This window comes from Elephantulus edwardii, unplaced genomic scaffold (assembly GCF_000299155.1).
Source record: "Elephantulus edwardii isolate Elephantulus edwardi_28Jun2011 unplaced genomic scaffold, EleEdw1.0 scaffold00134, whole genome shotgun sequence".
NCBI classification, from domain to species: Eukaryota; Metazoa; Chordata; class Mammalia; order Macroscelidea; family Macroscelididae; genus Elephantulus; species Elephantulus edwardii.
This window is the reverse complement of record NW_006399884.1, coordinates 5,394,970-5,417,059: the sequence shown is the minus strand read 5'-3', so window position 1 is coordinate 5,417,059 and position 22,090 is coordinate 5,394,970. Positions and strand designations below refer to the sequence as shown.

Below are 22,090 nucleotides of genomic sequence, written 5' to 3'. Positions count from 1 at the left end.
CTGAAGCCTATTGTCCTTTTTTATCTCAGGGGTGGCACGAGACCAGGACCACAAATGTAAGCAGTGTTTCTTTTGTCAACTGTCCTTGTCCATACTCTAGGTCACCTTTCTTTGGAATGGGAACAAATATGGGTCTCTACCAGTCAGTTGTCCAGGTGGTTGATTAAAATCAATGGTGTTGGACAAAATGTGTGTGTGAGAGTGAATAGAAAATTGACTTGCTTTGTGCCTCAAATCACAATTCAAAAAGAAGAAAAAAATATTGGAACCATGAAAATCAGTGTTTTCTGATTCCTTCGCTTGTAGCACAGATTTCTTAATGGTGAAGAACTTCAAGTGCTTTTAGAGTTGCATCATTGCCAGTAATGATAAGGAAATATTTTTTCCTTCACCCTTTCCTTCTCTGCTTAGGTAATTTACAAGAAAAAATAAAAGTTGAGCAAACTCTAGCTTGGGATCCATAACCCCTGTGTCTGTAAAGCCCTTGACTCTGACATAGACACAAAATTGGTGTGTGTGTTCACTACACAAATTTCTGAACATTCTGTGCCTGTTACATTCTTTTCTAAAAGAATAACTGGGCTAAGCTTGCCTTCCAAGGCTCTGATGGGATCTGAAGTCCAGTCCCAGGCCTATCAGCCTTGAGTCATCAACAACCTTGTTATTTCACTCCCAGCTTTCTCAAAATCCCAGAGGATCTGGACATAAGGAAAAGTCATCTTTTCTCTAAGCTTAAATCATTTAGGCTCTTGGGATCTTAACACACATCAAGGGCTCTAGAACTAGGTAACTCACTGAGAGTTACTAGATTATTATTATTTTGAGAAAATATTAGCTTTCACAAAACTCAGTCATCAATAATGAGGTCAAAATGACAACTTGAAAGATGAGTTTTTGTTAAAGGGGAAATGCTTTGGCAAAGGGGAGCAAGAACAGTTGTATAACTTTAAGAAATTAACATTACTGCTGGTTTTATTGGTCATATTGATTTTATTTTATGTTTTCAACACTTAAAAAATATTGATGACCAGGAATCAGCTGACTATGCCAATAGCAATTGCTATTGGTAAATAGACTAAATTATTAGCAGAAACTTCAGTGTTTATGCTGATAAACATCAGTGGCTTTTTGCTAATAATTAATATCACTTTAATAATTGTATGCTACTGATTTTGAGAAATACTGGTTTTGTTATGTATGTGCTTTTGTTGTGTATATGTTTAAATTTAATTAAATTAGTTTATTAAAACCCTAAAGCATATCTTATATGTTGTGATAGACTAATCACAAAGAGAAAATAAAAAAATCCAAAACAACAACTCCAAACCAAAATACTTCATTGCCATTCAATCAATTCACTCTGACCCCATTGTGACAGACTGGATCTAGCCTCAGGTTATCTTGGCTGGAATCTTCACTGTTTGTCAGTCATTTTGTCACATTTTGGGTTGTGTCTTGCTGGAAGCTGTGTCCTGATATTTCAAATACCAGTAGTAAGGTCACTCATAGTAGTCAAGTTTCGGTGGCTCTTCCAGATTAAGACTGAGAAGGAGAATTTGGCAGTCTCCAAAGATGTCACTTTAAGGACTAAGGTACACCTGACCCAAGTCATGATTTTTTTCCTATCCCCTCATATGGAGCAGAAGCTGGACAATGAGTAAGGAAGGCCAAAGAAGAATTGATGCCTTTGAATTGAGGTGGTAGTGAAGAATATGGTGTGCATCAAGCACTGCCAAAAGGGCAAACAAATCTGTTTTAAAGGAAGTGCAGTCAGAATTCTCCTTAGAAGTGAGACTAGAACAAGGGATAAATAATGGATGGTCTATTGGAACAGATGAAGGAAAGAACTGTTTAAAAGGAATGTATGATTAGGCATTATTTGTATGACAACAGTCCAGAATAAGAGGTGAATAGCAAAGTGGACCGAGGGAGGGGTAAGGGGTAGGGAGGAAATTATGCAGCAATGAATGAATATATTTTTTTTAGAAAGTAAACTGGGATGGGTAGGGAGGAAAATATACAACAATGAATGAATGAAAAAAATCCAAAATTAGTAAAATATCTAATTTACCAATATGAAAAAAAAAGTGAGAATAGTGACACTATCTCACATATTTTTGGCATGTCGTTAGGAGGGACCAGTCCTAGAGAACCATCATGTTTGGAAAAGTCCATGAAAGAGAGAAAGATCCTTGGTAAGGTAGAGTGACTGACATCTTAGAGTCACTGTAAGAACGACCTTAAGAATGGGCTCAAATACGGCGACTATGGTGAAGATGGCACAGGATGGGGGAGTGCTTCGCTCTGTTATGCATGGGGTTGCTATAAACAGCAACAAAGAGAAGGCAAATTTCACCTGAGGTGTTAACTTTGACTAGACAACAGACAACAGCTTGGACTCCAAAACAGAGGCCAACACACATTTTTAGTAAAGGGCCAGATAGGTTATATTTCAGGCTTTAAACATAGTCTTTGTTGGAACTAGTCAAACTCTTGTTGGAGTATAAAACTACAATTATGATGCCATGAATAACTTTTATGTAAACGAGTGAATGTTTTTAATAAGATAAATTCTGTTTGAGAACGTAGATATTGGAATTTCATTGTACCACAAATGTGCCATCAAAAGTCTTCTTTTGATTTTTTAAAAGTCATGTTAAAGTGTATGTTGTTGTTGTTGTTATGTGCTGTCGAGTCACCTTGACTCATAGCGACCCTATGTACAATAGCCCTAAACCCTGCTCTATCCTGTGCCAATCTTACTGTCTTTGATAAACCTACTCCTATTACTCCAGTCACTGAGTCAATCCATCTCATTGAAATCTTTCCCTCCTGTGCTGTCCCTTCACTCTCCAAAACATAATGACCCTCTCCAAGGACTGATCACTTCTTGCAACATGTCCAAAGTGTGTCAGACAGTTTCAGAATCCTTGCCTCTAAGGTGCAGCCTGGTTTCACCCTCTCCAGGATGAACCCATTTGTTCTTTTAGCAGTCCATGGTATATTCAATATCCTTCTTCAGCACCACAGCTCAAAGTATCAATTCTCCTTCCATACTCCCTAGTCACTGTCCAGCTTTCTGATTCATAGCAAGTAATTGCGAAGAGCATGGCCTGGATCAGGTGCACCGTAGCATGCAGACTGACATCGTTGCTCTTCAGTGCTCTGATGGCCTAGTGGCAAAAAGCTGTGCTGCAATCCCAAAGGCATGCTATTCCAGGTCTCCAGCTTCTTCATGGATGGGCAGTCTCCTCCCATGTGATTATTAACTGCCTCTGAAAACCTGCTGATGTTGCAGTTACCGTGCCAATCCATCTCCTTGAAGGTCTTCCTCTCCCCTTTTGAGCCTTTGCTTTTGCATCTTTTTCTAAGGACTGGCCCCTATTGAAAGCATGAGTTAAAAAAAACAAACAAACAAACCCAACAAATCCAAAACCCCAAAATATTTAGAAGGCCAGGCAGAGCCTAAGAATGGTAGCTTCTTGGCTTCTGCTTAGCACCAAGAGAGATGGGACAACTGAACCTTAGGTCTAGGCTGTCAGCTCAGTCATAAGGGATAGGAAAAGAGATATGAAAGTGTCATCTCCATTGTCCCACTTAAGTGGCTTTGGGTGAGTTATTGGAGTTCTGTGTATATCTTGGTGTCCCCTTCTATTAAGTGGGGATATCAGTAGTCCCTCCAATGGAGGATTAAATGAGATAATCCACTGAATGATCAGAAATGCCTTCACTAAATATTAGCCATTCTCATTATTGTTCAAAAGCCCCGGTGGCAAAATAATTAAGTGCTCAGTTGCCAAACAAAACGTGGTTCAAACCCATCAAGCAGAAGTTCTATGCAAGTAAAGAATGGCTTATCTGTTTCCATAAAGATGTCAGCCTTTAAAACTCCATCAGCTATTGTACTCTGTCACAACACATGCTTTCACTCTGAGTTGAAATAAATTCACCTGAAAACCTAACACTATTATTCTCATGGCTGTTGTAACTGATCTCATAGCTGAGATGCAAAAGTTCTAACAATAGTTTGGCATGTTTGTTTCTTCTGAAAGAATAATTTTGAGAATCTGATAGGTTTCCTTGGGTGCACCCCTTAGCCTCCCAATCTTTTCACCCCAGAAAAAGATGTTTTAGAGCTGTACAGCCTCCCAAGCAATCTCCTCTCCAAGGTAAGAAGAACTTTCCTTTTCTTCCTTCCTCCTTCCTCCTTCTCCTTCTCCTTCTCCTCTTAAACTAATATTTTTTAAATAAAATTTTATTTTATAGTGGTTTATTTACAAAGTTTGTATACATTGTTTTTCACATGTCAGTGCAGGTTTACACTGTAGTTTAGGTTCCCATGCAACAATTTCTACACAAATTGTTCCATGATGTTGGTTACATTCTTCTCAATGAATGAACATTTTCATTATCTCCACTCTGGTTTTTCCATTTCCATGGATCCAATGTGACTGTCCCCGTATCTTCTCATCTTTCTTTAAAAGTCATTGTTGACCATTTGGCCTACTAAAAGATCACAGTACTTGTGGGTGATTGTCTTTGTGAGCCAATCTGATATTTAGCTACAATATGACCTTGAAAAATCTTCTACTTTCAACCAACCCAGGAGCCTGTTTCTTTTTCCAATAGGAATTTGAGATTCTGTTCCACATTGTCCTCCCATGCTATCAAGATCTATCTATTATAGCTCTGATTAGAACTGCTAATAGAGGTAGCCAGGCACCATCTAGTTCTTCTGATCTCAGGGGATATAAGGCTGTGGTCCATGCAGTTTATTTGTACTGTAGCTTGGTTTCTTCTTGCAAGTTTTTTGTCCTGTAGCTGAATTTCTTCTTTGAGTCTTTGGTTTATCTCCTTTGCTCAAGTAGACCAAAGTAGGAACCTTATCTCCAGCAGCCATCAGAGAGTACCATCCCACTCAAATTGAGATTCCAATTGTGTTCAACCACCTAAAACTTCTGGTGATGCCTTAGATGGCCCCTTGGACCAAAGTATCACTCTGTCCTTAACCTTCAAGGCCCTTCATCCTGACATTTCATAACATAACTAACATCCTTGCTTCCTTTTCCTTGTCCTCCTCTGTTACATCCTTCAGCAGTCATTGAATGCCCTAGCTGGCTGACTTGGAGGCCCTTGGAAGTAGGGTCCAGGTGTGCCTCATCTTTGCATCTGAAGCACTCAGTTCATGAAAACATTCAATCCATATATTTTTTTCTTCCCCCTACTTCTTGACTAAACCCAGACAGAGTCAACTCTCAAAAATGGCAACACTCTGTCAGGTTTCTGAGTTGCAAATCTTGACAGGAAGAGACTTCATCTTTTTCTCTCTGAGAGGCTGGTGGGTTTGAACTGCTGATATTTTGGTTAGTAACCTAACACTTAACCTACTATATGTCACAAGGGCTCCAACTATTTGACCAGAAGACACAAAATAGAATTTGTTCTTTTGGGTTTTTTTCCCCTCTTACTTTACTGTGTTTTAGTTTTACCAAGTTTACAGAGAATATTTGTTTTCCATTTAACAATTCATGTGAATTTTGATACTTGACGTTGATGACAATCTTCACAATGCCACAGCTATCTTTTTACTTCCTCCTTGTGTTCTCCATTTCCACTCATCTTTCTTTCCTGTTCCTTCCTGTCTTCTGAGCTTTATGCCCTTTTCATCTTATATGGTAGATTATTCTAAGGACTGATTTGCTCCCTGGTCAAAAAAGCTCAAACTCATTGCTATTGTGTTGAAAGTGACTCAGAGCTGACCCTCCAGCGAGTTTTCAGAGCCTGCAAATCACACAGGAGGAGATTGTCCATCTTTCTCCCATGGAACTGCTATTGGATTCAAACAACCAGAGAAGCCCTGCTTTTGGTCTAACAGTGTAGCTCCCTGTGGACTATGTCACCGGTCACTTATAGGTCAGTGTAACATCTGGCTGCAAGTTGAGCTATAGGGGGTGATTTCCATTCCAGTCTTGAAGGGTAATTAAGGGGCACAGTCTTGGAGTTTGACCAATATTAATAGAATTGAATAGCACCCTTGTTCTCATGAGCACACTTGCTCTTCTCCACATAGGTTTTGCTCTTCCTAACACTCCCCATGAAAGCCCTGTTGGCACAGCAGCTAAACCTTCAGATTCTGATGGAATGGCTGGCAGTTCAAACCCATTCATTGGCTCCATGAAAGAAAGACTTGGCAGTAGGCTTCTAAAGATTCCAGTGTAGGAAACCCTCTCAGGCAGTTCTACTCAATCACACAAGTCAGAATTAACAATAACTAAATTTTCTCTATGCTTTGGCTGCAACACCCAACCCACATTGGCCTCCATGCTTCTACAGCATACCAGCAGTGAAAAGAATCAGCCCAGCTTCCAGAAAATGTGTCAGGGATGTGACGACCAGCTGGTGGACTTCCATGGGAACCTGGATTAAAAGACGGTGTTTATTTGGGCACAGTAATCAGTGAACGCAGAGGCTAACACAGCTGGAGCCCAATGAAGTAAGTGCCAAGGGAAGGAAGTGACGTCTCCATCTTAGTTTTGCCATGACTGAAGACTTCAGGAATCAGTGCAATCTCTGTGACTGTGAACGCTTTGCATGGCTAAAGCTCCTTGCAAACTTGGACTTTTGCTTTCCTATATGCACCTTTGCTTCTAGGATTGGAAAGGATTGATGCCTCTAAATTGTTATGTTGGAAAAGAATACTGAATATCCAATGGACTGCCAAAAGAATAGGCAGATATGTCTTGGAGAAAGTACCATTAGAGTGCTACTTGGAGGCAAGAATGACAAAGTTTCATCTCACATACTTTAGGCATGTTGCTAGGAGAGGCTATATTTTGGAAAGGGACATCATGCTTAGAAAGGTGGAAGGTCAGCAAAAGAGAGGAAGATTCTCAGTGAGATGGATCAATACAGTGACTGCTGTAATGTGTTCTAGTGTGTTAAAGATGATGAGAATGGCACAGAATAGGACAAGATTCAGGTCTGCTGTTCATAGAGTCACTATGAATCTTCCTTGACTCAGTGGCACATAGTTTGAATCAACCAATGACTCCACAGGAGAAAGATAGTCTCCTTCCATGCTATTTACTACCTCTGGAAACTTACTGGAGGATGAGCTGCGAGTCGAGTCTGACTTGACAGCTCATAACAACAACATTTACCAAAAAAGATTTAATGCCATGTTATTTTTATGTACCATCAAGCTGGAACAGAGCCATAGCCGACCCTGCTTTCAGAGGCAGTAAATTGCCTGGGAGGAGATTGTCCATTTTTCTCCTACAGAGCTGCTGGTGGATTCAAGCCAATTGCCTTCAGGTTGCCAGTTCATCTCCTTACCACTAGGTCACCAGGGCTCCCTGCTAATGCCTTCTTGTTGCTGTTGTTATGTGCTGTTGAGTCACTTGTGACTCATAGCAACCCTATGTACCAGAGCCCTAAATGCTGCTCTATCCTGTGCTAACCTCAGTTGAAGAAAATTGATGAAGTGTTGTGTGTATGTATGTCAGGGAGTGCTGGAAGAGTAAATGAATCTGTCTTGAAAGTGTAGCTGGAGCGCTGCTCAGAGGCAAGGAAGAGGAAATTTTGTATAACATACTTTAACCATATTATCAGAAGGAGCAAGTCCTTGGAGAAGGACATCATACTTGGCAAAATAAAGAATCAGCAAAGGAGAGGAAAATCCTCAGTGAGATGAACTGACACAGTGAATCAATAGGGGGCTTAAGCACGGTGGAGATTGTGGGAATGGCACAGGTTGGAGCAGTGTTTCATTCACAGAGTTTCTCATCAGAGCCTACTCAGGGGCACCTAACAACAACAACAACAACATTTACCAACGTTTCATGTCATTTGCTATTATTGAGTGTCATTCAGTTGCTTCTGATTCACATTGTTGTTAGGTGCCATTCTGTGAGTTCTTTCTGGGAGTGGGTTTGCCCTTGTTATGCTAATCAGATGATTTGGTATAGGATGTGTTTTGAGTCACTTTGAGATATAAAAGGGGCAGATTAGAGACCAAAGCAAGCAAGCACGAAGGGGGAAGGGGAAGGCCATGCTGCATGAAGATCACCAAAGAACTGAAGAACAGAAACTGAGAAGAGATTTCCCCCAAGAGATGACAAAGAAGTCTTTCCAAAGGGTTGATTCAGGAGTGGGTCATCACTGAAGAAGACAACAACAATGACAAAAATAGCTACAAATTTTCAAAAACAAAAGGAGGAGGATATTTAAAGGACCAGAGAGAATGCATGAGATCAGAACACAAGTGTCTATTGGCTTGGTCAACATGGTGGTGGGCATGGAGGATGGTAAAGAGGTCAGATTTGGGGACGGGGCAGAGGTCCAGTTATGAAATCTCATGTTAATAAGAGGCAGTGGATTAGTTAAAAGTTTGCTTTCAGGGAGATTGACTGAAAAGACAGAGACGGAGAGGTTGTGAAAAGTTAACATCTACCACCACACGGGACAGAATAGAACTGTCTTCTAGGATTTTCTAAGCTGTAATCATTAATGTGAAGAGTATTAAAGTGGATCTGACCCCAGACACAGTATATTCAATTACTTCTCATGCATGTTAAAATTGGACAATGAAAAAGGAAAGTCAATGAAGAGCCAATGCCTTTGAGTTGTGGCATTGGTGGAGAATATGGAATATACCAGGGGCTGCCAAGAGAACAAATAAATCTGTCTTGGAAGAAAAACAAGCAGAATGTTCTCTAGCGTCAAAGACGGCGCGACTTTGTCTGATGTATTGTGAACATGTTACCAGCAGGTCCTAGTCCCTAGAGAAGGACATTATGCTTGGTAAAGTAGAGGGTCAGTGTACAAGAGGAAGACCCTCAATGAGATAGATTGACACAGTGACTGAAACAGTGAACTCAGACATGGCAAGGATTATGAGGATGACGCAGGACTGGGTAGCGTTTGTTATGTTACATTGTACATGGAGTTGCTGTGGTTTGGAATGGATTCAGTGGCACCAAGTAACAATAATAAATGTCACTAAAGTTGGTCACCAGGTCTTTCTTCCCATGGAGACAGTAGGAAGATTTAAGCTGCCAACATTTGCTGTTGTTCTTATAAAGTGCTCTCTACTGATTTAAGCTCTCAGGAACCCCAAATAACAGAGTAGAGCTGCCTTATAGCATTTTCTAGGCTGTAGATGGTTGGACTTTCTCTTGAGGAGTGCTTGGAAGCCATATGAGGCAGTTCTACTGTGTCTCACAGGGTCACTTTGGGTTGGTATTGACTGGGTAACAACAGTTTATAGGTTTATGATTTGGGGGTTTTTTGAGGTGGTTCTCCACCCCCCCCCCCAAGCCTTTATCTTTGTGGAAGAAAACTGCCAGAATTTTTTGTATGAACGCAAATGGATTTGAACTGTCAACCAGGATCACATCAGCTGGACTTGTGTTTCTGGTGATCATACCACCGGGGTATCTTATGATCACACAAATCCCTAACTCATCCCCAAATAGATCATATGGTCTCTCTTGACACAAACTGGTCTAGAATCATCACTACCACCTTAGGCTCTCCAAGCCAAGGCACTGAGCCTTTAAGCTGTAGATGTAATCAAAGCACTTCTTATTGATCATGTTCCTTCAACTTTACATTCAAGGTCCAGCCTATGTGCCACCTCCTTCTGGAGCCTCCAAAGCAGATCTAACCACACTGCCTTGACCTTGCTCTATTAGGATCAGGTCTCACATCTATTTTGTAAAGGGTCCAGATGGCATAACTGTTAAGTGATCAGCTGTTATCCTGAAACGTTGGTGGTTCAAATCCACCTGGCTGCTTCTCAAGAGAAAGGCCTGCTGATCTGTTTCCATGAAGATGACAGCCTAGGAAACCCTATGGGGCTGTTCTCCTCTGTCACATGGGTCGCTATGAGTCAGTGACTGTGAGTTGGAGCAGGCTCAACAATGACAAGGACTCATGAGGTGGTTATGAGACTGAGTCAGCTCGATGGCAGCTAACAATAATAAGAGTTCACACAAAGGACGTGCAAATACAAATAAAAGACACTACCGTAAGTTCTACTCAATGTTTTTGCTTAGAACCTTAAATCGCCCGATTTCAGGAGGCCTCTCTTTTCCTCAGCACTGGCCTACAGCCTTCTCCCATTGCACTCCTAGTTAATCCTCAGCAGAACTTTTCATTAGAGTTCATCATAATTGCAGGAGCCTTGAAGATGCAGTGGGTTAATCACTGGACTGCTAACTTAAAGGTTGGCAGTTCAAACCCACCAGCCACTTCAAAGCAGAAAGATGAGATAGTCACAAAACAAAAATCCCAAAACTATGGCTCCTGTAACTCAGGATGACCATCCATCACGTAAATCTGTGTGGGAGGAGGCTGTCTATCTTGCTCCTTTGGAGAGGCTGGAGGATTTGAACTGCCTAACAGGTTAGTAGCCTGATATGTTAGGTACTGCACTACCAGTTGTTATTGTATACTGTCAAGTCAGAATTGACCCTTCAGCAAGTTTTCACAGGCAGTAAATCACATGAGAAGAGATTTCCCATCTTTTTCTTGCAGAGAAGCTGGTAGATTTGAACTGTGTACTTTTGGGTTGGCAGCGCAATTCTTAACCAGAAACCACCAGAGCTCCCCACACTACCAGGGCACCTCTGTAAAGATTACAGTGTTAAAAACCTTATGAAGCCATTCTACTCTGTCCTATGGGGTCAGAGCAATGAGAGGAACTGAGCTGACAGCTGTGGGAGAGAGAACTGCTGGAGTCTGGCTGTCCTTCTGGTATGCCGTACATCCAAATAAAGCAGGGACTGGGCCATATTAATTTCAGTATTTTTAGAGCTTCCTTTATAGTCTGTCTCCAAGTAGCCACACTGGAGGAGGGGGATGTTTCATGAGATTATATGAAGGATTCTTTACTTCTGGTGCTGTAAATTAGGGCTCAGCTGCTAAATAAGTTTGCAGTTGGGACCCTTAGTAGCTCCTTGGGAGAAGACCTGATGATAGGTGTCCATAAAGAATGCAGCCTCAGAAGTCCAGGGGGCCAGCCGTACTCTGTCCTGTAGTGTCGGTACAGACAGAATCAATTCCATGGCAGGAAACATTCTTCATTTCATACATCCAGTGGCCAAACACTGATCCCAGATTGAACACAGAGTTGCCACTCTTGTATTTACAGGCAGATAGGTGGACTTGCTGTGGAACTTGGGGGGCTCACACAAATGGGATGTCTGGGAAGAAGGGAGGAGTGAGGGTTCCTCTCTCTCTGTATGACATGTATAAATGACTCAAAGGCATCAACTCTTCTCTGTCATCTAACATAGTCCAACTTTCAGATGTACAGGAAGTAACTGAAAAGACCATGGCTTGGATCAGGAGTGCCTTAGTCTTTAAAGGAACCTCCTTGATTTCTAGCATATTTAAGACATCCTTGACTGGCAACAGAAGCAAGGAGAAGGAATGCTGTGGGAATCTCAGGGTTTTGGGAAGTTTCATAGAAGTTGCATTGTGATCAGTGGAATCTCTTAGGGAGAAGGAATCTAGGGCGAGGAACTAGCAAAGGAAAAGCTGAAGGGATGGAAAATGCTAAGAATATCATGGGATGAAAAAAAAAAATCAAACCCATTGCCTTGAAGTGGATTCCAACTGTTAGTGACCCTATGGGACAGAGGGGCAGAGTTATAAAGCCACAGGTGGATTCAAACTGATGACCTCTCAGTTAGTAGCTGACTGCTTAACCATTGCACCACCAGAGCTCTCCTTGAACTATAAAAATGGAAAGCAGAGACTGAGAGAAAATGACTTGACAAGTGGGTCCAGGTCAGAGAAGGACGTGAATCTGAGGACTCAAGTGCCTGCCATTGTCTCCTTCCAGGCCGTGGGGGCGCCTTCCTCCCATCTGGACTATCTTGGGGTCTGGGTAGACGCTGCCAGGCCTCTTCTCCATGACCCGGCAGGCCTCAGACACTTGTGGGTGGAGATGTCCGCTGCAGTGTGCGTGGGCAGGGCGCAGCCGAGCTGTGCATGCACCCCGAGGGAGATGACTAACATTTGGCTGCCTGGAGCGCGGAGTTGACGGGAACTGGCGACGGGAACTGTCTCCAGATAAAAGGGGCGCCCCTGGAGAGGCAGGTTCCCGCGCGGTGCCTGCAGCGCTCCTGGCCGGCCAGCGAGCGGGCGGGCACCCTGGGCAGTCACCAGTTACCCTGTGGGGCGCACTGCAGCGCAGCGCGCAGGCAGGTGACCTCTCCAGCACCCTCTGCACCGCGGACATGGCAACAGCGGCGGTGGCGAGGCCGAGCTTGACCTCCATCTCCTCCGGGGAGCTGCGCAGCCTGTGGACGTGCGACTGCGAGCTGGCCTTGCTGCCTCTGGCCCAGCTCCTTCGCCTGCAGCCCGGCACCTTCCAGCTTCGCGGGGACCAGCTGGCTGTGCTGGGCCAGGGCGAACACTCAGCTGTGCGCGGGGGCTTCAATGTCTTCGGCGACGGCCTAGTACACCTAGAAGGCCAGCTCTACAGACTCAGCAGCTACATCAAGAGGTGAGCAGTCCCAGAGAGGATGCAACTGCTTGTGTCCTCTGGGACCTGGATTTCTCATATTCCCTTTGTGTGTGTGCCTTCTCCAGCAGCATTACTAGCGCCTCCACTAGGGAACCCAGGGCTCTCTCCACCTGGCTTGTTGCATCCTGGGACTGACATTTGCAGCTACAGCTTGAAGTGGCCAAGGTGGAGGGGAACCCAGTTCACACAAGAGGGGCTCCAGGGTTGGGGCTGGGTTGATCTCCACCCAAAGTACGTAACTGATGGGCGATGGTGATGCTCACACCCTGGCTACTTAACTGGGTCAGATGAGCTCAAAATGGGCACACCCTTCTGAGGATGTTTGCAGCTGACCCAGCTAACTACTCAGACCCGGGTTGTGTGGGTTGGGGGAGGGTACAGACTTCTCTCCACTTGTAGGCATCCTCTGAAGGCTTGGTTCTCTACTCCTCCGAAGTTTTAAATTTCACAGTGCTTAGAAAAGTTAAGAGTACCCTATTAAGGGTCTGTGAAATATCTCAGTCACAAAGGGACAAATACTGCATGGTGCCACTGTTGTAGAGTGGGACTGACATCAGGGTTGGGGTAAGACTGAGAAAAAACTGGGTAAATTATGTATATTATATATTGAAACAGATGAGGGAAAGAACAGATTAAAGGCAATATATGATTGAGTATTATGGTTAGCACTGGAGTCCAGAATTAAGGTTGCATAAAGAAGTGTACTCGGTGCCGAGGGGAGAGGATGAGGGAGATGGGGGTAATTGTATACCAGTGAAGGAATTGTTTTTTTCTTTTTCTTTTCAAAGACAGGAACGAACTGGTGGGGAGGGGTGGGCAGGGAGAAAAGTGCAGCAATGAATGAATGGAAATCTAAAATCTCTGTAAATGTTTATTAAAATCAAGAAAAATTTTAAAAAAAGAAAAAAAAGAGTAATCTATTAAGGGTCTGGAGGCCTAATTGGTAGAAAGTTGTGCTTCCAACCCAAAGGCAGCTAGTTTGAATCCACTAGCTAGTCCACAGGAAAGTCAGTTCAATCTGATGGCAGTGAGATAGTTTTTTTAACCAAGTGTGCAAGAGCCCTGATGGCCTAGCATTTAACAGGTCATAGGTTGACGGTTCAAATCTATCAAGTCCTCAGAGGGTGACGAACAATCTTCTAAAGTTGGAATTTACAGCCTGAGAAATCCTAGGGAGGGTCAACTATGAGTCAGAATTGACAGTAAACATTTTTTTTTAAAAAAGCATTAGGTACTTAGTAACATTTTGAAAGAGTTTGCATTATTACAAGAATCACTGAAATGTGACCCAGAGGCAGGAAGTGAGCACATGCTGTTGGACACTTGCTTCTCTAAGGGTTGTCACAAACCTTCAATTGTTAACACGCCCTGCCCCACCCTGCAGTGTGAAGAACTGCAGTAATGCCAGGCACACTCGCATTTGGTCCATCGGAGGAGAAACCCAATTATCCTCTAGATTGCTAAAAGGTGGCACAAATCAGTTTTGAAGGGAATGCGGCCAGAGTGCTCCTTAGAGACAAGGATGGTAAAACTTGGCCTCACGTACTTTGGTCATGTTGACAGGAGGGGCTGGTCCTAGAAAAGGACATCATGCTGGCAAAGGTCGAGGGTCAGCAAAAGAGAGGAAGATTTTCAGAGAAGGATTGACGGAGAGACTGCAGCGATGGGCCTGAGCACAGCGATTGTGAGGATGGTGCAGGACAGGGCAACATTTAGATCTTGTCAACTCCATGGCACCTAACAGCACAACAAGCGTGAGAAGACCAGGGAGCTCTGGTGGAGGAGTTCTCAGAGAGTTGTGCTGCTAATCCAAAAGCTGTGTGTCTCCAGCACTTCAAATCCACCAGTGGCTCCACAGGAGAAAGACGGGCATTGTGTTTTACAGCCCTGGAAACATGATGGAGGGTTGCTGTGAGTCAGAACTGAATTGATACAGTGAGAGAGCGAGTGAGTGAATGAATAAGTGAGTGAAAGGTGCTGGGCAGCAATGCTAAAGTTTTGTTTTTCCTGTTTGTTTTAATTTTGGACTTGACCTGTGTTTCAAAATCAATAAATAAATGAAAGGTGAGAAGAGAACAAAGCTACAAAGTCCAGCCATGGCTGTGCAGCTGTTGCGTGGGCAGCTGAGCTTGGGGAAGTCCGTGCACTGGGGACCATTTCCAGCAGGGTCAGTGTGTGCAAGTCAGCACGGGCTCCCGGTGCTTACAGACCAGTGTGCCGGGACCAGCTCCTCACGTTCTCACCACGTCACAACCTCTGCTGTTAGGGTGGCTGCACCTGCCTCTCTCCAGCCCCACCGCGTGCAGAATCAGAGCCCTTTTTCAGATTGACATCCCCAACAGGGATTGGGTCCCCAGTATGCCAGGCACACGCCTCCTTGTATGACTTAATCTGTTGAGCTATGTCACAGGGTTTTGAGAATGTGATGGAGACATGAAGTGGAAAAATCAAGGTAAAACAATTCACTCCGGAGCAGTCAGCACAAGGAAGCCCATGTCCATCCATGGTGAGAGGATAGTGGGGCAGTCTTGGATCAGTAGGGTCCCCATGAGGGTTCTGAATGTCTTGTCCAAGGTCAAGGGCTTCCCCTAGAAGCTTTTTAGCAGAGACAAATCAGCCGGGAGATGACCCATCATAGAAAGCTTTGATCTTGGTCTTGGTTGAATGAATAGAAGTTCAATGCTCTATCCTCATACTTCCAGGGGTGCTCTGGGCAACTGCACATCCATAGCTGTTGGGTTGGTTTGGACTTATGGTGACCCTTCTTTGAGTCTCCAAAGCTGCAGATCTTTACAAGAGGAGACAGACTACTTCTCCCACCACTTGCTCCCTGCCCCCTGCTCTGCCCTCAAGAAGCAGCTGGTGGATTTGAACTTCTGCCTTTTGCCTTAGCTGGGCAGTGTGTAACCAGAGCTCCTTTTGGGGGACTACCCTAACCAAAGCTAAACGCACTGCCATTGAGATGGTTATGACTCCTAGTGACCCTCCACTGGGTTTCTGAGGCTACACAGACTGCTCATCAGGAGCCACTGGTGGATTTGAACTGTTGACATTTTAGTTAGCAGCCTGATATGTTATTCATTACACCATGAAGACTCAGTGCTCTTATACTTTGGTTCAGGACTCAGTGTTGGGAATAGGGCAAGGATAGTCTAATGTCTGAGTCTGAGATGAGTAAGTCAACAGTGAAGAAGATCTCTGGCTTTGCTGCACTGCTCGGGGAGGATGGAGCCAGGAGTGCCAGCAAGCGAATGAGGAGTCTTACATTCCTTCTTCAGAGGCGCAGCAAGCAAAACACCTCAGCACACAGGCACTTGCAAACAGAAGGTGTGGGCTGTGACTGGCTGATAAACTGCCCTCAGCAAGCATTGCTCCTTTTCTCAGGACATGAGAATCCCGCCCCAGAAGCAGCGGGGTATGGGAGGGACTGAGGAAGAAAACAGATTTGCAAAGGTTTTTCTTTTTAAATTACCCTCTTATCTGAGAACAGAACATGAAAAATAAAACTATCTAGAATTAATTGAAGCTGTAGATGAAGCCTTTTACAAAACAAGCTCCCTCAACCTTGGCAAAAAGTCCATATTCAAGTTCAAGTTAAAGTTGAGTCCATTACAACTCAAACTATGCTATAGGAAAAGATTGAACTGCCCCGTAACGTCTCCAAGGCTATGCATCTTTATAGAAGCAGACTGCCACATCTTCTACAGAGAGACTGCTGGGTTTGAACCACGGATCTTTCTGCTGCAGCCCAGCCTTTGTCGACTGGCTCCTTGTTTTAAAAAAACTTAAGTGAGTTCAAAATTTGGTCATGATTTGCTCATGTCTTACACAAAGAAAAAGGAAACAGCAGTGGTCCCATGGTGGCTAAACATCCAGAATAAGCAAATGAGGATAGTTCAAACAGTAAGTGACAGAAAAAGTTGCTCATTTGTCTCAGTTCTCCAGTGCTGCTGTGACAGAGACACCACAGGTGGGTGCGTCTCAGCTTTCTGGTGATGCTGTGATAGAGACGCAACAAGTGGCTCGTTTCAGGTATTTGATAATAATATAGCAGAGATACGACAGATGGATGACTTCTACAAAAAAGAAATTTATTCTTTCACAGTTTCACTCACTTACTTACTCATTGCCTTCGAGTTGGAACTGACTCCTAGCTGACTGTCCATTGAGTTCCCAAGATTGAAAGTCACACATGAGGAGACTGCTCCTTGGAGTTAGTTGCTGGTTGATCTACACTACCAAAGTGGTGCAGTCTTTGGCTTAGCAGTGTGACTTCTTACAGATTAGGCCACCAGAGCATCCTTCTCATAGCTTAAGAGGCAGGAAGTCAAGTCTGGGGTGCCAGCTCTAGGGGACAGCTTTTTGTGTGTGCTGGTACTGGAAGAAGGTTCTTATTTTCTTCTGCATCCCAGTGTCCCCTGACGATCTCCCAGGGTTCCTTGGCAATCTCTGAGTGTCATGTCCTTCCTCTGTGCTGATGAGCTCTTCAGTATAAGGACCTGGATCAAGAGAACCCACTGCACTCCTGGTGGTCTCTCTTAATGGTACTGAGGTCCTCCTCCGCTTGCTTTTTTACCTTTCTCACCACTGTTGAGAGAACTTGGTCTGAATGGAGAGATGCTTGTAGAAAGAGAGGAAGGACTGGGCGATGGAAGCTGTGAGATATTTGCTGTCATGGATAAAGAGGCCGTGAGCATACTGCAATCCTGAAAGCCCTCCTCCATCAACCCAAGCAGCCCAAAGCCATAGTCATAGGTTCCATAGCCTATAGTGACCCTGTAAGACAGAGTTGGCTTTTAATGACTGCTTCATCTTCCTCTGCTGGAGCAACTGGTGGATGTGACCTTTAGACATTTTGGTTAGCAGCTGAGGGTTCACTCCCTACACCACCAGGGCTCCCCGTTGTTGTTAGGTACAGTCAGATTGCCTCAGACTCGTAGTGATCCTTGTATACAGCGTCAGGAAACCCTGCCTGATCCTGCCACACCATCATCACCTCTGCTGTAGCCACTGCGTCAGTCCGTCTCATTGAGGGTCTTCCTCTGTTTTGCTGAGTCTCTACTTTTCCAAGCGTGATGTTCTTCTCCAAGGACTGGCCTCTCCTGATAACAGGCCCAGTGTATGTGAGATGAAGCCTCACCATTCTCAGTTCTAAGAGGCGCTCTGATTGCATATCACTTACTCGGTGCCATTAAGTCTGAACTGACTCATAGTTGACCCTCCTCTGGGTTTCTTTTTTTTTTTCCTATAATTATATTTTATTAATTTTCATAAACATTTACAGAGATTTTGGGCTTCCACTCATTCATTGTTGCACTATTCTCTCTACCCTCCTCCCAGTTTGTTCTTGTCCAAATGCCACAGTGCTTGTCAAAGCCAGTTCTGTCCTCTGGGTTTCTGAGAAGAAGGAAGGAACATTTGGGAATAATTGAGTGGGAAGAAACTGCCCTTCATTCTCACATACAGCCTGCTGAAAAATTTGAACCTTCAAGGAGGCTCACCTTTGGGTTAGAACTCAGCGTCCCATGGACTATACAATGAGAGCTCTTCTGGTTACATATGAACTCCCCAAGTTTTTCTCAGTTGTCTTTGGTTTTAAATGCAGCATACAGCACCTTCCCTCAAACTATCTCACCAAAGCAGTGATTTCATTGTTTTGGACTATAAAACTTTCAGGATTGTGTATGGATCCTTTGCTTGTAAGTTTAATTAAGGATATATACCACGTTGTTAATGAGATATTATATCCATGTTAAGAATTCTGTGTAAGTTAATTTATTATATGCCTCATGTATGTGAAAGCCTGCTGACCTAGAAGGAAGAGTGCTGTGGGGTGTCCCTCATGGGCCAGCTTTTCAAAGCAGGTCTGCCTGCCCCGAGAAAAAAAGAATATCAATTTCTGAGACTCCAGGCTGGGGGACCTACACACATAAGCTGTGCTCAGGCTTAGGGGCAAGAACTTCCCTGTGTGCTTTGTTCTGAACACCTGAGGCTCCTCTCCAAGTGGGGTCCAAGGACTGAACACAGAGAAGCCTGCTGAGGGGACAGTGCCCTGAGGCAGTTTTCTCTCCACAGCTCGGATTTTTACCTCTGTCACCAGAAAGACTGTCAGCCAGCTGGAAAGAAACCTGTGAGCTGGCTGTGCTTGGGATAGGTGCAAAAACAAGCTCACTGTTTGCTCAGCCAAGCATGCTCAGAAGCGGCTCAGTCATTCTGTACGGGGGGCCTACAGCTATGGTTTTGCCTGGTGACTGAGCTCTGGCTGCACAATGCCTAAGCGCTCTGCTGCTAATCAAAACGTCACTGGTTCAAATCCACCAGCTGTTCCTAGAAGAGAGATGAGGCAATCTGTTCTGTAAAAGTTCCAACCTTGGAAACCCTGTGGATCAGTTCTGCCTGCCCTACAGGGCTGCTGTGAGTCAGAACTTGATGGCAGTGGTTTTCATTTTCTGTCAAACTGCAAAGTCATGGGGTAGCCAGGAGACAGTGTCTAACTCGTTTAGAGTCACTAGGTAGGTGGTGCAAACTGTTAACACTCTGGACTGGTAGTAGAAAGATTGGTGGTTTGAGCGTCCACAGAGGTGGCTTGGAAGAAAGATCTGGTACTCTGCTTCCATGAAATCAGCGTTGGAACCCTGTGGAGCACATTCTGACCCACCTGGGGTTGTTGTGAGGTGGAATTGACCTTATGGCAATGGGGGGAGGGGGAGAGATAAAGGAATTCAGGCAAACCTGCTGCAACACCTCAGCTCCATAATTAACAGAAGCACTGGGGACACAGTGGTTATGCATTTGGCTGCCAACCGGAAGGTCAGTAGTTCAAACCTTCCAGTCAACCTACCGAAGAAAAATCAGACAGTTGGCTTCTGTAATGATTATAGTCTAGGAAACCAAATGGAGCAGAGTTCAACCCTGTCCTCTGTGCGTATGAATTGATTAAAGGCAATAGGTATGGTTGTTGTTGTTGTGTGCTGTTGAGTCCAGACCAACCCACAGCTGACTCTGGTGGATTTTCAGAGGCAATTAATTGCATGGGAGGAGACTGCCTATCCTACTCCCACGGAACAACTGGTGAATTCAAGCCACATGCCTTCAGGATTGCAGTGCAGCTTCTTGTCATTAGACCACCAGAACATGGTACCATATAGTAATTGTTGATAAGTGCCATTTACATTGACATCTGTCATGTTCTAGCCCATTGTTGCACTAACTGTGCCAGTCCACCTAATGAGGGTCATGATGCCAAGGGTTTATTGTTCAAATGACTTTCTTAGCCATTGCCTTTGACTTTGCCACATGGATGAGTAGGATCATACTGTTAGAGTGTGTTAATCTATTCACAAGAGGATAGACTTGCCACTGTACTAGACTTAAATAAAGTAGTTTCAAAAGTAGAAATTGAGAATCTCAACACCAACAAAGAAGAGGAAGCAGCACATGTTCTTCAGGACCAGAGATTCCTGCACCAGCCAGATTGGGATCTACACAAGAGCAACAACAGCCCCAGCAGAGAACCCAGCAGAGACAAACTTGAGACAGAGCTGACTTAGGACTGCTACTCCATGGAGCCAGAGCCAGAGGCCTCCACCCCGGCTTGCTGGAAGACTAAGGGACAACACCATAAATGGAAGAACTAAGAGAAGTTTGTAACATTGACTTAAGCTATGAGGCTGAGAGTCAAAGGGCCAGTGACCACACATGAGAAGTTGTCTGGACTTAGGGATTGTATCCTGATGCCAACAAATGTCTGTTAAGTTCCCTAAAATGCCCCAAAATCATTAGTTCTGTGAAGTTTTTGTGATCATCACAATGGATTTTGAACCCAGATGTGCAGGAATATTAGTATTGGAAGTAGAAACAGATACAGGAGTTTGAAAGACCATATCTGACCTTACAGGAATTAATTTTGTACTGTGGATGCTGTTGATGGGGACAGTTCCCCTTTGTGGAGCTAGTAGAATTCAAACTTGCCCATACTCATGCTGTCTACATTCTTTTCACAGGGTCATCCTCTCTTACATTGACTCTCTACTTTTCCAAACAATGGTATGGTAGTTTAATGAACTACTCCCTAAGTGATACAAACGGTAACAGAAAGGGTAGAGGCTCAAGTCCACTAAAGTCACCTTGGAAGAAAGGCCTGGATATCTACTGGGCAGTCATCCATTTGAGACCCTAGAAGCACAGTTCTACTCTGATTCAGGCAGGATCTTCATGACTTGGTGTTGAATTAACAGCACCTGACTTGTTGGTTGCAGACCATACTTTCCCACATGCTGAATGCACCTATGTCATTGAATGGTCACATCTAACCCTGAGTTTGGTTAGGAAATTTGCCACACTCTTGAAGGAAGTTCATTTGCACTAGAATCTGTGTTTTTATCTGTAGCACAGGAATTAAGTTTGGAAAATTTGTAGAGCAGAGAGTAAGCGACTACACTCAATGACAGGATGAAGGTTCTAAAAGATCTCTTTAAATAATCACAAAAACCAAGGAAATGAATTTTAATAGGGATGTGAGTAAATGGACAACATTTGTTTTTGTGGGTTTTTTAAACATTATTTTTGTTGGCACAAGCTTGGGGCAAGAACAGACATAAGTTAGACATAGTTCGTATGAATGTCAGTTAGTTGCATGGCCTATAAGGAGAGTTGGTCATGGATTGTGGAATGTACCGGGTTGCTAATGGAAAGGTCACTGGTTGAAATCCACAAGTCATTCCTCTGGAGAAAAATGGGCAGTCTCCCCCCCCCACCCCCCAAGGAAATGAAGGTGTATTTATTAAAAGTAAAAAAAAAAAAGTTACAGTATCTTGTAACAAAAAAACCCCAAATTAATATGTATTATAATATATTCTACAATATTACATCTTTTAAAACACCAAGACACACTAAGTAATTTTAAAAAAACAACAACTTTCAAAAGAAAAAGAAAAAAATCCCTGTGTTCCCTCCACTTTGCTGGGTCTCTGCTTGGAGCAGAGACCTTTAAAGATTTACAGACTCAGAAACCTGAGGGAAGGTCTGTAAGCCAGAATCAACTCTAGGGCCATAGGTAAACATCACTCAGCATGATGCACGTCCACGCTGTGAAATCCTTGCTGTGGAATTCAGACTTAGAGCTCATAATACCTGCAAATAAATCCTTATAGTCTGAAAAATTAAAAGAATATATGGTAATGTCGCGGTTTTTGCATCTTCGATTACCTGGGGAGATGGGAGGGGTCTGAGGCTGGCCTCTAAGCTGCCCAGCCTTCAGCTAGTCGGATACCTAACCCCTCCTCTGAGCGGCCTGCCAGAATGAATGTCGCCAGGTTTTTGCCTCTTAGATTACCTGGGGAGATGGGAGGGGTCTGAGGCTGGCAAGATTTTACTGAAGATTATCCAAAAACGACTGGAACAGCACATCAACAGAGAACTACCAGAAGTCCAGGCTGGGTTTAGAACGGGTCATGGTACTAGAGATATTGTAGCTGATGTTAGATGGATCTTGGCTGAAAGCAGGGAATACCAGAGGAATGTCTATCTGTGTTTCATTGACTATGCAAAGGC

At 43.9% G+C, this 22,090-nt stretch overlaps 1 protein-coding gene across 1 annotated transcript in view; it reads left to right on the top strand.

Annotated features, from left to right (window-relative positions):
* Nucleotides 1-12,248: 12,248 nt before the first annotated feature.
* The window catches only part of MEDAG (mesenteric estrogen-dependent adipogenesis), a 21,082-nt gene continuing 11,240 nt past the window's right edge, over nt 12,249-22,090 (top strand). Inside the window, exon 1 of the mRNA XM_006894082.1 lies at nt 12,249-12,517. Coding sequence (XP_006894144.1) covers nt 12,249-12,517 — 269 coding nt within the window. The remainder of the gene's footprint in view (nt 12,518-22,090) is intronic.